At 56.1% G+C, this 14,486-nt stretch overlaps 1 protein-coding gene across 8 annotated transcripts in view; it reads left to right on the forward strand.

The window, feature by feature from the left end:
• Positions 1 to 14,486, forward strand: part of CACNA2D2 (calcium voltage-gated channel auxiliary subunit alpha2delta 2) — a 141,178-nt gene that overhangs the window by 24,851 nt on the left and 101,841 nt on the right. For all 8 annotated transcript variants that reach the window (XM_070574941.1, XM_070574934.1, XM_070574935.1 and 5 more), the window contains exon 2: positions 2,532 to 2,613. In XM_070574941.1, the coding sequence (XP_070431042.1) occupies positions 2,532 to 2,613 (82 nt within the window). The remainder of the gene's footprint in view (positions 1 to 2,531; positions 2,614 to 14,486) is intronic.

Consider the following 14,486-nt stretch of genomic DNA (forward strand, 5'->3'; position numbering starts at 1 on the left):
AATAATGTGTTATCTGAGCAAAATAAAAATTTGGCATCCGTGTCTGTTCTTCCAGTTAATTTTCTTTTACTTATGTGTGAAATCCTTGAACCCAAGACCTATAGATACACTAGAAAAGAGTCAACAGCCTGGGGTCAAATCACTGCCGTGCTAGTAAATGTTTACAATTTGCTCTCCAGGCAAAAAACCGATTGATGGCATTTGCCGATTTCTGTGGTATAAATATTCCCACTATGGAGGATTTCAAGCTCCTAAAGTGATGACTCTGAATGCAGAGTTGGTAAGAAGTGTACATTCTCGACTCTTGCTGACTTCAGCACACCCCTGGGCCTAGTTCTGTTTTCACTTCTCCCTGGGGGAGTGACCTTGGACAGGTCACTTAAAGCCTCTGTGCCTCAGTTCCCTCATCTGTAAATTGGGGATGATAATGTTTGCTTCTTTGTGAGGATCGAAGCCAGAGAGAAGGTGACATGCTGGCACCATACCTTGGGTGCCCTTGTACATGTTAGTCCCAGGAAGGATTACGAGTGGCATTCTGTCCCCTAGACCAGTGAATGGCTGGAGTAAGGGTCAGGGCCAGGGCAGAGCTAATGGTTCACCTTGGAGATCCGCTCCGTGGCCCTACCCATTCATGTGCCACCTGCCCCACTGGACACAGGACTGTGCAGCAGCCTATCTCAACATTAGTGCCCCCTGCCCAAGCTCTGTCTCAGGAGCACAAAACAGCCACCTGCCACACTGCCCACCCACAGCCAGGGCCAAATGATCATTGCCTGGTGGATAGGAGCCGGGGGCCAAGCGGGCTCTCCATTCTCCGCTGGGCTCTGCCCTCCCCTGGCTGGCAGCTGAGGCCTGATTGCCTTTCATAGCCTGGCCTGCAGCCTGGCCTCCGCCGGGGCTCGGGGTTAGCTTTTTCCCTGTGGTGGGGAGCGGAGGTGGGCATCAGGCTGTGGCTCAGCCAGCAGCAAGCCAAAGCTAATACTTCTTTCTTTTGATGTTGACTTTTTTTTCCATCATGGTCCTGACATTCAGCTTGGCAAATTGCAATTAGTGATCTGCCCGCCTCCTGTTCTGAGTTCCCATGCCAACCGACCGGGGCGCACACAATGGCATAGGCCCAGCCCCCCAGCCACAAGCCTGAGGAGGGGCCTGGGGCAGGGGGCCAAGGTAGAGCCTCAAGCTCTTCTGATCCAGGGAACTAGAAGAATCCTGGCCCTGAGTGGTACTAGGGGAGGTAGGGGAGGTGGCAGGCCCAGAGCAGGTGTTGGGGCCAGGTGAAATCTCCCAGACCCCACGTCTCCTGGGGTACCCCTCTAGAGGCTGAGGGGCTGGCGTCACCCCACCCCTCCCTTGCTCTGTGGGGTATGCTTGACTCATGGCATATTTAAATCTTTGTGGTAATTCTGCTGTGAGCCCTCCCAGGAAAGGCCTCATTCTAGGTCTGGTGGGATGGGGAATTTGAGGTACCCTTCAGATGCAGTATGGTGGGGGCCTTGGTCACAGCAGAATGCCTTTGGCAGTATGGAGAATGTCTCTGTGGCCAGCCCCAGGCAGGGACTGGTGTGATTTTGCTTACCTGATCTGGCCCTTCCTGAAGCGGGGGTCACAGTTTAAGCCGGGTCAGGCCTCTCCCCAGATGCCATCCCTATTCATGGGTGTGGGCCGAGAATACAGGGCTTTGTGACCACCTGTCCATCCTGTCTACTCACAAAGATCCCTGTACAGCCCCTTTGACCCATCTCTTCTCATGTGTCCTTCTCATACCCTATGAGGTGGTCCCAAATTATCCCGTTTCTGGAAGAGGAAACTGAGACACAGATGGATTGAAATGAGCTCAGGGTGACACCAGCACGAAGGAGACCTGCTCAGGCTAGTGGCTCAGGTGAAGGACTCGTGGGGCTTGGTGGGCCCCCGGAAAGGGGTAGAAGTTCTGAATTGGACCCATGGGTGGGCAGTTCATAAGCATCTGTTTACCAGATGCTGGAAAGGCGAGGGCCATCTAAGCCGGAAACTCTCCATGTCCACTGTCCAGATGAGATCCAGAGGGGCAGGGACCGCTCCAAATTGCACAATGACTTGGTGGTGGCAGCAGTGACTGATCTTCTCCCTCTTTCCCCAGGACCCACCCAGCCTTGGGGACAGGAGGATCCAAGATGTAGCAGACACTGCCTGGCCCACTCACGTCTCTGTGCTCCCTGGTGTCCAGAGTCCCCATGTTTAAAGTAGCAGCATCAAGGCCTGGCTCTTCACAGTGAAAAATAGCCTCCCTGCAGGCTGCTGGCCTCCCTCAGTGCATTTAAACTCCAGTCCGCTCTCCTCCCTGGCTGTCCGACAGTACATGAGGAGAGCCGAGCCACTGGGTCTAGACTTCAAAGGAAGTCACAGGCGCACTCTGAGTCCTAGCCTCTCTTTCTCTTCTAGTGAAAATTGGACTCTGAAGGGGCAGTGGCTACTGGTCAGCCCTAGGTGGCTGGGGTTAGGCTGTTCCAGTACCAGGCAGGTCCTCTGACATCTCTCTCCTCTCTGCACAGGATGCAGCACTGGGCCCGGCGCCTGGAGCAGGAGATCGATGGTGTGATGCGGATCTTTGGGGGCGTCCAGCAGCTCCGTGAGGTAAGCCTAGTGCCACTGGCTTTCCCTTTAGGGACCCTCTTCTAAGTGGGAGTGGGGAAGGGCTTCAAAAATAAGGAGTGAGGAAGGTTTGGTGTTGTTGAGGACCTGGTGTGGTGGGACACTGTGGACCCATGGGGCAGGTGGGAAAATAACTAGAAAAACAGCAACTCCTTCAGGTCTTGGCCTGCTCTTCCCAAGGTGACTGTGGACCCAGTCAGCTCTGATGTCAGGGTGTTGAGCTTTTCAGATTTTCAGTTAGATGAGGTCTATGTTTGAGGCTGCGCCCAGGATGGGAGCCCAGGCCCTGGATGGTCCAGTGGATGCGGCTGTGCACGGATGCCAGAGGGAGTGTCCGTGCACTGAGTCGGGTGGCCGGGCCAAACAACTCCAGAGAGCAGTGCTGCCCGCTCAAGATGCTGCAGCACGAGACGAGTTGAAAGCCTGTGCTTGGCGAGATGAGGGATCAAGGGATGGGAGGGGTGATTGATTAGGTGCGAGCAACCACATTCATCCTGGGAGATTATGTTAATGTTTGAAATAGTGATGTGAAGAGCAGGCCATCCGTCACCCCCAGAAGGCTGCAAAATGTGTCGCTGTCAGGGCACGGGCTCCTGAGCCGTCGGTCGCTCTTTATGTGGAAATTCAGAGGCTCAGGGAGCTGAGCTCTTGGAGTGGTTGGGGTGAGACCCCTGGGTATGTGCAGGACTTCGAGGAGGTTGTTGCTAGGGGCTTGGACCAGGAGGTACAATCATAACTAAGCAGGGAATTAATGAGGACCTCTTGCCAGTGGTGGCCTGGGAACGGCAGAATAAATGGAGTTACCGTTGGTGGTTCAGCCCAGAGTCCAGGCCCGGGGCTTGGTGAATAGATACTCCACTGGGTTCCTGCCATCCCTCTTGGTCACAGCCAGGGTCAGCAGATGTAGCCTTCCTGGGGCAGCTACCATGGGGTGTTGTCCTTGGTCCTGCCCCCATGCTTAGCTTATAGCAGGGGCCCAGGAAATGGGGGTGGCAGGGAGTGTGTTGACATTGGCTGTGGATATAGGAGCTCTAATACAGGCTGGAGCTGATCAGAGGTGGCTAACGAGGTGGTGACATGGTGGGAAGGGAAAGTCCAGGTCCGGAGGTCTGAGCCATCACCTTGCTGAGTGTCCTCCCCCTGGTAGCCCAGCCTCTCTGAACCTCCCTTGCCTGGTTGCTGGGCTTGAATTGCAGTAACCCCCATCCCACTCTCTTCCTGTGAACTCTGAATGACTCAGCCGTGCTCGGAGGCCAGCAGAGCTTTCCAGAGAAGGCACTGTAGGAAAAGCTGTTCCGGAACAGAAGTCAATTTATGCTCAAGAATAGCACCCGGCACTAACTAGGTTCTAAGTGGGCACTGCCAAGTGCAGCCATGTAGGTTACTGAAGAGATGATAGTTCCCTTGGAATGTGCGTCGTGTGTCTTTCCAAGTTTCGTATTGGGACATAAAATGTACCCCACATAAGGAGTTAACTGTGCACCTCCAGTCAAGAATCTTCCATGCTTTGAATCCTCAGCTCGAGGACATTGTTTATTTTATAGTCATGGGCAACTCAGACCCTGAAAGTTTGCCAATGAGAAAATAATATACACGTTTCATGCCTGAGAGTCAGGTCTGTCTGAGCAACTGAGCTTCCTGCACGGTGAGGATCAGAGATGGAATCCTGGCTCAGTGTACGCACTGTGTGTTCCTGAGCAAGTCCTGGACCCTCTCTGGTCTTCATTCTTGGTCCATGGTGTGGCTAGGAGGTCTGGCTGGAGGATGAAGTGGTGAGAATGGCAGGGACAGGCTGATGCAGAAACACCCCCTTTTCTAGAAATCAAATTTGAGTTTTCCTCATTGATCATTTTCACTCCTAGGATGTGTTGTTCCCTTCCTTTCTGATGGGAGTTGAGCAATTCCAGATAGTTTCAGCAATGAGCAAATCTTCCCCTACCCCCACCCACCCAGAGGTAACCCAAGTCATGCAGCTGGCTTGTGGCAGAGCTGCTGGGGCTTGGACCCAGGGCTCCTGATTCCTGTTCCAGGGCGCTGCTCTTCCTCTGGCTTGCTTCCCAAGGGAAGGGTGGGCAGGATGAGCCTGGGAAAGTGGGGAGCTGGGCTGGAGCGGGGGCCATGCTTGGTGTGGCTGTGGCCAACCTGGCAGGCAGGCGGAGGAGTGCTGACCTGGCATTCCTGGCTCCTCATGGCATCCTTCTGCCAGCGACGGCTGCTGGCTCTCTGTCCTGCTCCAGTTTTTTCTCACCTGCTTCCTCAGCCTCTTATTTCCTGCTGACAGCTCTGGGGCTGCTTCTTGGCACAGGGCACTCTGGCAAGGTGGGCAGCAGGGGAGCAAGTGAACAGTTCTAGAAGAAAAGGACAACCTTGTGGGAGCAGGAGGGAGCCAACCAGTCGGTACCCCATCCCCCACAACCCACCCCCAACCCTGACTGCTACCTTGGCTCTGCTTCAAATACATGTGAGAGGGTCATGTGCTCGGCCTATGCGCCACTCTGACGGGTCAGGAAGATACTTGCAGCAGATCCAGCTGCCGCTGCTCCTGTGGACCCTGGCACCAGCTCTGCCCAGCTCACAGCTTGGCCCCCTTTGGGGCCAACCCTCCCCAGGCCTCCGTGAGCTGATTCCGAGCTGCCCCCAAACACTTTGCATCTGGAGTGATCCTGGCATCTGGGTCCCCTTGGCCTTCTCGCCGTACATGGCCGCCCTCTCTGCCTGCCCCAGTCCTGGAGGGTGCCCCACCCCCAGAACCTGGGAGCCACAAGAACTGGCAGCTGCGAGAGTTCACAAACTGCAGACAGTGGCGTTCGGGAGCATTTTCCTCGCCTTGGCACTTTCCTCCTCCAGACCTCACCACAACCCCAGGGGGCATGGCTAGGTACAGAACGTGGCCCATTTATAGGTCAGAAACCACGGTATACCTCAGCAGGGTGTGTGGGCTGTCCACGAAGTCCTGATCATGTTTCCTCATCTAACCCCAGGGCCAGCACATAGTAGAAGCTCCCACTGTGGCCTGGTGCTCATGTGCCATCCCCACCCCATGCTTAGCCAGACAGTCCTGAGTCATGCCCCACTGGGTACCCTAGCCGCACCTCCCCCCCAACCCTGGCCTACTCCTGCTGTGAACCGGCCACAAAAGTGTGGACCTACTGTAGTCTGCCCCCTCCAGAGCTCCTGGAGGCTGAGCAAGGTCTCTGGAGCCTTCTCTACCCTCCCCCATCAGCACCATATTGTCCCCATCCTGGAGAGGGAGAGCAGAGAGCATATGCTTGGGCTCTGAGCTCATTTACATAATGAGACTGATCAGGATGAATAATTCATCAGGTGCCTGGGGGTGCATGGGGGGAAGATGTGGAGACGGCTGGTCTCCCCACTCTGAAGCCCAGGTCATTCTGATGGGTATAACAGGGCTCTACCTCCTTCTGACTAGGTGTCAAGGGTAGAAGGGGAACAACTCTGGGGACCTTGTGAGAAAGCAAAGCAGGAGAGATTATAGTCAGACGTGAGGAAGAACCAGTGGCTCATCAGGTGCACCAGCCCTGAGATGGGTTCCTGACCTGGTGAGACACCTTCTTTGGAAGGAAGTGAGAAGATCCTCTGTCTGGGCAGGGGGTCAGAGGTGAGACAAGGCTGCCTGGGATGGGCCTGCTGGTCTGGGCAGAAATGGCTTAGAGCCCTGTCCACTTCCCTGGCCACCTCAGCCGCTCTGATAGCCTTAGCCCAGCTGCACGCTGCTGGTTATGCCCGTGGTCCTATCATACAAATGGGGAAACCAACGCCCCAGCCACCTGTCTCCACCAGCCAGTCCCATGCTGGAGCCCTAACAGGCCAGTCCTGAGTGGCGGTGGGGTTGAGAAGTCTCGAGGCAGAGGTGTAGGCCTGGGGCCTGCCTGGAGGAGCCATCCTGGGGCAGCCCCTCCCCTGGACTGCTGAACTGGGTCTACAGAGACCAGGACCCCAGGGCTCAGAGATCCCTGACCCTAATCTCCCACTCCCCTCCCTACTGCTGTGCTTCTCTGGACAGTCATGGTGGTTCAGACCGATAGCGTCTGTTTGTCCCTACTTCTATGGGTAGCCAGGAATGGCATTTCTGAACCAGTGACAGTGCCGCAGTCCCAGCCCATCTTATCTGCCCCTGGCCATTCCCACACCCCATCTGCTCAGTGCTCCCTGGAAATGTGTAATTAATATTTGCAGAGTGCCACATCTGGAGCTGGCTCCTTGCAAGGACCAAAGTCTGGCCATGTCGAGGGCCCTTCTCCTGAGAGGCTCAGGGAGGCGGGGACAGGGCCTCTGTAGGTGCCTCTGAGACGGGCCTCTCCCTATCCCCCCCCACCACTCCCCACAGCTGGTACCCCCAACTCCCAAAACACATACTACTCACACACTGGCTCACAGGGTGCTGGCCAAGGCTGTGGTTGGCCCTCATTTGGGGAGGGTCCTCTTCTGGGCGTCTGGTCATCTCAGGCAAGATTAGTATTGTCCAAGACAGCCAGAGAAGCTTAGAACCCTCGAGGGGCTGGGGAAGAGGAGGAGGAAGGAAGCTGGGGTGGGAAGAGGTGCCAGGGGACAGAAGCAGCCCTGGGAGGGCCAGGAAAGGGGATCTCAAGCAGTTGTGACCCCAAGACCCCACAGTGGGTCCTTCTGTTAGAGCACTGTGGTTCGCACGTGCCCCAAGTGGCAGGCCTGCAGCTCCTTGGCTAGGTAGACCCCCACTCACACAGGACCAGCACAGCTGTCCCAGCCAATGTGCTGAGTCAGGTGAGGGAGCCCACTCAGGCCTGTCCCAGCCCCTCCCCATGGTTCCTGGAGCCTCAGAACCATTGTCCTAGGGGCTCTGCATTTGCTTCTCGTGCAGCCCTGCCCTGCTCCAGCCACCTCCCAGTGAGGCTAAGCGGTGCCCTCTTTTCTCCTGGTGTAGATGATCAGGATGTGGGGCGTGTTGGAGTGTGTGTGGAGGGGGCACGGGTGTGAAATATGCCGCTGGGTAGGGACTGCTGCCGCTTGCCTCCCTAAAAACCCACATATATTATTCTTTAATGGAAAGTTAATTGTCTTATTATTCCCTCCATATGGTCCTCTTGCTCGGCACCCAGCGGGGATGCATGGGGATGGGCGGGGTGGGGGGGTGCTCCTGAGAGGGCGTCTGAAACATGATGAGGCCGCCGCTTGAGCGTAATTGGGTACACAGAGGTAGATGCATGGGAGCACGGCTGAAGCCCTGCCCAGACCCCCTCTTTGTCCCCCCAGCCCAACCTGCTCCCTACCTCTTTCCTTCCCAGGCCCTGCCCTGGGGGTGGCCTCTTCTGGCACACCGCCTCCCGCCCCGCCGCCCTGCAGGGTCTGGGAGTGCTTTCTTCTGAGCACTGTGTGGGGAGACGTAGGGTTGGGGGGGGTTGTTCCCCTCCTGCTTGCCCCCTCCTCACACACACTCCATTGTCGCCTGCAGGAGAAAATTCCATTTTTGAGAAGCTTTTCAAAAGCTGTTTCATCTGTGGCAGGAGCTCCTGCCTGAGGGCCAGCTGACTGGCTTGGGTCTCCAGCACCCCTTCCACACACACCCCTACTAGAGAAGGGATATGGGGAGGTCAGTGTCAGGGGGAGGGCTGCCCCAGGACATCTGGCCCAGGGGCCCTGGCTCATGTTGGCCATGCCTACCATAGGCACTAGCCACCTGGAACTTCCCCCACACTTTCAGCTCCTTGGGAGCTGCTGAGGCTAAGCCAGTATCCATGCCGTTCTTAGCCCCTGCCCTTTCCCAGCCCTTCCCTCTTCCTGTTCCACGGGCCTCACAGCAGATGGAGGATGCAGTGACAGGAAGGTCCCCAGAGGGGCATGAGTGAGTGGTCACATCTGTGGCTAATTTTCAGAGCCCCTTGCTCCTGGAGTCTGGTGGGGGAAGGCTGGGGCAGGGAGCCCACTAGGTGGCTCCTGGGGTTCTGGGAGAACCTCAGCAAGGAGTTGCTGCCCAGGTTCCTGTTGAGGTTGTGGGTGTGGAGGGGATGGATCTGTGGGAAAGGTATCTCTGGGTGGGATCAACAGACCCATGGCTGGTGGTACAGGCATGGGAGAGGGGCCACCAGCTTCCAGCTTGTGGGAAGAGGTCACCGTGGGGCCATATCCAAGGTCTGTTCCCAGGGAATAGGGAATGTCTCAGAGCAGGAGAGAAGACTGGGCCTTCTGAAGGCAGGACCTGCCTGAGGTCCCACAGCTGGTACATGGCAGAGCTGGAATTTGAACCTGGAGCCTGTGCCATGGGCAGCAACTGAATGGTGGTTGGCAGTGGAAAGAATGAAGTGGGCAAGAATGGCAAGGCTGGGCCTTCCCTCTCTGTAGGACCTAGGCCATGTTGTCCTGCCTCTCTGAGCCTTGGTTCCCCATCTGTGAAATGGGAATCTGAACAGCTCTATCCTCATGGGAGACGTGAGGATCTCAAGGAAGCAAGGGCAAGGAAAGGCTGCAGACAGAGCCCTGCAAATGTGGGGTGGCTTTGTGCCACCCCCACTATCAATTGCCTGCCCTTCCAGGAGTTGGTCACAGTTTTAGAAAGTTCAAATGCCCAAAGTGTCCCCTTTGCTTATCTCAGCTCAGGAGTTTGGAAATAGATTCCTCTTCCCTGCTGTCTTAGTCTGTTCAGGCTGCTATGACAGAATACCATAGACTGGATGGCTTATAAACAATAAAAATGTATTTCTTATGGCTCTGGAGGCTGGGAAGTCCGAGGTCAAGGTGTCAACAGATTCGGTGTCTAGTAAAGGGCCATTTGCTGGTTCATAGACGGCTGTCTTCTCGCTGTGTCCTCACAGGGTGGAAGGGGTGAAGGAGCTCTCCAGGGTCTCCTTTATAAGGGCACTAATCCCATTCACAGGGCTTCACCTTTATGACCTAATCATCTCCCAAAGGGCCCACCTCCAAATACTCTCACACTGGGGATTAGATTTCAGCATATGAATTTTAGAGGGACACAAACATTCAGTAGATAGCACCTGCTGACCATACATCTTTTGGGGACCTTGCTGGGAGAGGCACAAAGGCCACCAGGGCTTGAAGAAACAGAGCCTGTGGGCCAGCTGCAGAGGCTCTCCTGGGGAGGAGATGGGTGGAGGTGAAGGGAAGGGCCCCCACCCCCCAGAAGAGGCCTATCAAATCAGTCAACCAGTCGGCAGCTTGTCTCCCAGGCCCCATGGGCTCAGACAAGGGTGTGGGACTTGCTTGGCAGTGGAGTAGGGATGGTAGGAAGCCACTGAGCTCTGGGCCAGCCCCATGTATTGGCACTGGGCATGGGGAGGTTAATGGGTCAGAAAATGGAGTGGCCGAGGCCAGGGCTGAGGATCAGGGCTTCCTGAGGGATCTCTGGAAGGTTCTTTGACTGGGGTCCCTCGGTTTAAGAAAGAGACAATCTCACAGGAGTGGTTAGAACCTCGCCGGGGAGCAGGCAGCATCGCTGTCTGTGAAGTCTTGGTTAAGAACCTGTGGCTTTGCTGCAGACCCTTTCCCTGAAGTCAACACCCCCCAATCCTTCCATCTTGGGAATCTGGGATATTTGTCTGTCAAATTTTCCTAAGGCAAGACTCCCCTTAACCATGGCACGTGTTCTGATGAACGCCCTGGCTCTCCTTTAGGGTCCCCAGAGAGGCTAGCCTTTCAGCAGGACGGCTGGGGGTCAGCTCTGATGGGGACCTAGTGCTTGTTGAGGAGAGGCCAGAGTCTGCTCTGCTGTCCTCCCCCCTGGCCTCTGCATCCACCTCTGGAGAGCGATGGCCTGCATATCCAGACTGAGGGCTGGTCTGGATGATCAAGGGTGAGAGATGAGAGATGGAAGATGGGGGGTGGGGATAGAGGGCCGAATGGGTTTCCATGCTGGGCCCCTGGGGATGGCTGACCTGATCTGCATTCTTCGCCCCTCCTCCTCTCCCATCCATTGCTGGATCAGTGGCAGCCACAGGGACACTTCCCTGAAATTCATGGAGCCCCAAGCATTTGGCAGAGGCAGAGAAGTAATTGGTTCTGACAAACCACAGCCGGCCCCAGGGGCAGCATGAGCAGCATTTACCACGACCAGGCAGAAGACGGAGTCTCAGCGTGGCCTCCCTCCACCTTCTCTGAGCATGGCTCCCCTCTCCTTGTGAGCTGAGATCTCACCTTTGGAGAAGGTTATAGGGTCCCAAATCGCCTGTCTTTCCCATATCTTTCTCTGAACCCTGAGACCTGGTGTCTCTGCAGGGGGCTGGCTGGCTCCTTCGGATGGGGCTGGGGGGGAATGAGGCAGGCCGTGGATCCTGGGCAGACTCCCCAGGCCTTCTCCTCGTCCATCCTTCTCATGAATCAGGGAACCAAGTGATGGACCCCAGGGCTTGAGCACTCTGGCCTCAGGGTGTGGGGTTGGGGGCTGGGCCCTCACCTGAAAGGATGTGCAGTCTAGGTAGAGAAGCAGGCTACACACACACACAGGGGTGCACATATGCATGCATGCATGCGGTGTACAGTCATGCATATATGTGCCCACAAGGACAACATAGAGTAGATGCTTAGCTGGTAACTGTTGAGTGGATGGATAAGCAAAGGGGCAGGCCTGTAAGCACTGAGAAGGGAGAGATGGGGCTCTGACTCTGTCCCCCAGGACCACGGAAATCATCCGGCTTCACATGGGGAAAGTGAGACCCTGTACATCAAGATAGAGCTTTGGTGCCAGATGCCCCGGAGGAGGTAGGCTTGCATGGGGTCGGCCAGGATCGGCCCCACATAGAGGGTCCCTGATTGCTCTTTGTGAGGATATTGAGGGTGTGGGGGCCATGGAGCAGGGCCCAGGAGAAGAGCTGGCTGCGCAGTGTGCTGGCACCCAGATGTCAGGCTGGAGTGAGAGAGGCTGGGCTATTTCCAGAGTGACTCGAAGACCTGGCCAAGGTGTGTGGCCTAGGCAGGGGTGTGGGGAGCCTTTGGGCCTCTCAGCCATCTCTGTGCACTCCCTGCCCCTGCTAGACTTCCCAGCTTCTTCCTCCTAGTCCACTTGCCACTCTCCTCACTCACCCCCATCTCCTCCAGGCTTCTCCCTGGTTTTAAACCCAGCCCATAGCTCCCCCCCACAGGAAGACCTCCAGATCAGTGCTGAGGCCAGTGGATTCTGATGCTCCCCACTCCCTTCTGCTTTTGCATCCTTTGGGTACACATAGAAGGCAGGAGCTGCCAGGAACCCCAGTCCAGTCTCCCCTTCATATGGGGTGGGGAGACCGTGACCAGAAGGGAACATCATGCCCAGGCCTCCCAAGAGTCCACCTGAACACAGGCAGTCAGACCTAGAAGGCAACTAACCTCTGGTGATTCTTGGTCCTGTGACTCGCTGGGAGACAAAATCTCTGACCTGGAGGCTTGTATGAGGTGGACTGTGGCTGATCACGTGTGGGAGAGAGAAGAGAGAAGCATGATGTTGTGTGTGGGAATGTGAGCATGTGTGTGCATGTAGAAGAGAACATGTGAACCTCTGTGTGTGCGTGCTGCAGGTGGGGGCAAGAACAGGTGAGCGTTTGTGTCTCTGCAGAAGGGAGCGGTTGAGCCTGCATGAAATACCGAGGGTGGGGGCATGACTAGGCATGCATGTGTGTGTGTTTGAGAGTGTGATCCCACATGCATGTGTGCTGTGTGTGTGTGTGTGGGGGGGGTGACCAGGTGAACGTGAACATGCATGTGTGTGTGACTGAATGCACAGTTCTCTGTGCTCCATGAGGAGGTGTGAGCAGGCATGCTTCCGGGGCAGGGTGGGTCTTCGAGAAGGCAGGTGCCGGGAGCTCTGTGCCACCTGAGCAGGCGAGAACTACTTCACTAATTAATTGGTGAAGCTGAGAAATCTCAGTTGTCGGGGAAGAGCTCACATTCACACATACATACACCATGTCCCCAAGCATGGTAAACATCCCCTAAAGTGACTCTGCCAGACACTGTGCTCAGCAGCCCTGCAAGGGGTCAAGGTGCCAGTCAGTTATGAATCTGTGTCCTCACGCCCCTGTGTGTCTGCACCCTGGGATGCTTGTTGGACCCAGAGACTCTACTGTAAGAACATAGGCCTTGGGCAGGCAGTCTTCATTGTCCCCAATCCAGTGCTCACAGAGGCTGGGTGGTGAGGACACCCAGGACCTTGTCCCCATTTCGCGGATGAGAGAGCTGGAGCTGGTAAGGGGCACCAGGCAGGAGCTTCATTTCCAGGTTCTAGGCCTCCTTGTGAGGGGGAGCAACCCTTCCTGCCCTGGGCTTGGGTCCACCGAAGTGTTACCTTCTGGAGGTAGGGGGAAACAGTTTGGATGCCTGCTGGCTCAGAGCAGAGGTGGAGTCCGTGGGGAGCTTCCTACAGTGCAGGACAGGCCGCTCCCACTTTACAACTCCCAAGTGCCTTGTCACCAGTCAGCTTCCTCCGCGTGCCCTGCAGGCAGGCCTGGGGCCCTATCCCCCAGAATCCTGGTGAGTTCCTCCCCTCTCCTGCCCCTAGAAAGTGAGGGCCTCTGTGCTTCTCAGCTCCCGCAGCTCCAGGTGTCTCCCTCAGCATGATTGTAGCTGACCGTGTTCTGAATACTTCATTCGAATGCAGCTCCTGGGGTGCCAGTGGTGTTTGTCGGGCTTGGCCCTGAGGCCCAAAGTCTTGCTTGATGCTCACTCTTGGCAGGCAGACCTCCCATCCCCTCCTGCTGTCCCTCACAGACTCCTGGGCCCTGCTGCTGCTTGCATCATTGTGCAGGGAGACCCGGAAGCTAGGTCAAGTGGAAGCCACTTGCCTCTTGATCAGTTGTTGACAGAGGAGCCATCATTATGCTCCATCTACAGGCACAGAATAAATTGGTGTGCAGTGAATTTATTCTTTTTAAAGAGGGACTTTCACACTGGGGAAAACTTTTAAAAAGAACATTTATATAAAAAGCAATTACCGTACAGTAATTTTTATGTATTCTCCCCCTTCCGTCGCTGCCTTTGTTTGAACGTGACCGCCTCCCAGGCAGCTGCAGCCTGGCTCCTGGGCCTCGGCTACAGCTTCCCGCTTGCTGGAGTACCTCCTTCTCCGAGAAGACTCTGGATGCAGGGCCCAGACCCAGCAGGGGTGCAGGCTCCAGGAACACGGCTGGGTGAATTTATGTTCAAAACTTGGGTGCTTTGGACATTTCCTCCCTTGTGCATCTCTGTCCCAAGGTTGCTCCATCTGCAGGGCTGCTGCGGCCCTTCCAGGCCTCTCTTGGCAGCAGCCAAGCACTTAAAGACACCTGCTTCCTGGCAGCCTCGCGGCCCCGTTCCATGATGGGGGAGGCAGTGGTGTGGAAGCAGGTATTTTCCTTCCCAAGAAGCCACTAACGGGCACCCTGCTTCCCCAGCCATTATTGCTCTCACATTCGATGCATTATGTAAATTGTCTCCGTTGCTAAGTGGTAGAGGAGCTGCTCAGGGGGAATGGAGGTCTGGAGCCTTCTTGGGAGGAGGCAGGAGACTGGCCCTGAAAACTCACTGCTCCGCATCAAAGAGGGTCTGGCAGCCTCCCGGCTCAGACTAGGACCCCCAGGGCTTGCCCACTGTCTCCCACTCAGACCACAGCTTTGTGAGGGTGGTCACTGCACCCCACAGCAGACTGGGAGCTCCCAGGAGGCTGGGTGGGCTTCCTGCCTCATTGCACAAGGCTGTCAGACTGGGCCATTGCCTCCCACCTCAGACTGGCTCCCAGGGTAGGACACATGCCCCTCTGCTGCCTGAGGAGGCATGCTTTTCCCATCTGCACGAGTTTCACCAGCAGGATTTTTGCCCACAGAGCCTCCTTGGAAACCCCTGACACAGCTGGAAAAGGTCGTATCCATCCATGGAGTTGGGTGAAATGCCGCCCACCTCCC

Source organism: Equus przewalskii, chromosome 15, assembly GCF_037783145.1.
Source record: "Equus przewalskii isolate Varuska chromosome 15, EquPr2, whole genome shotgun sequence".
Taxonomy (NCBI): domain Eukaryota; kingdom Metazoa; phylum Chordata; class Mammalia; order Perissodactyla; family Equidae; genus Equus; species Equus przewalskii.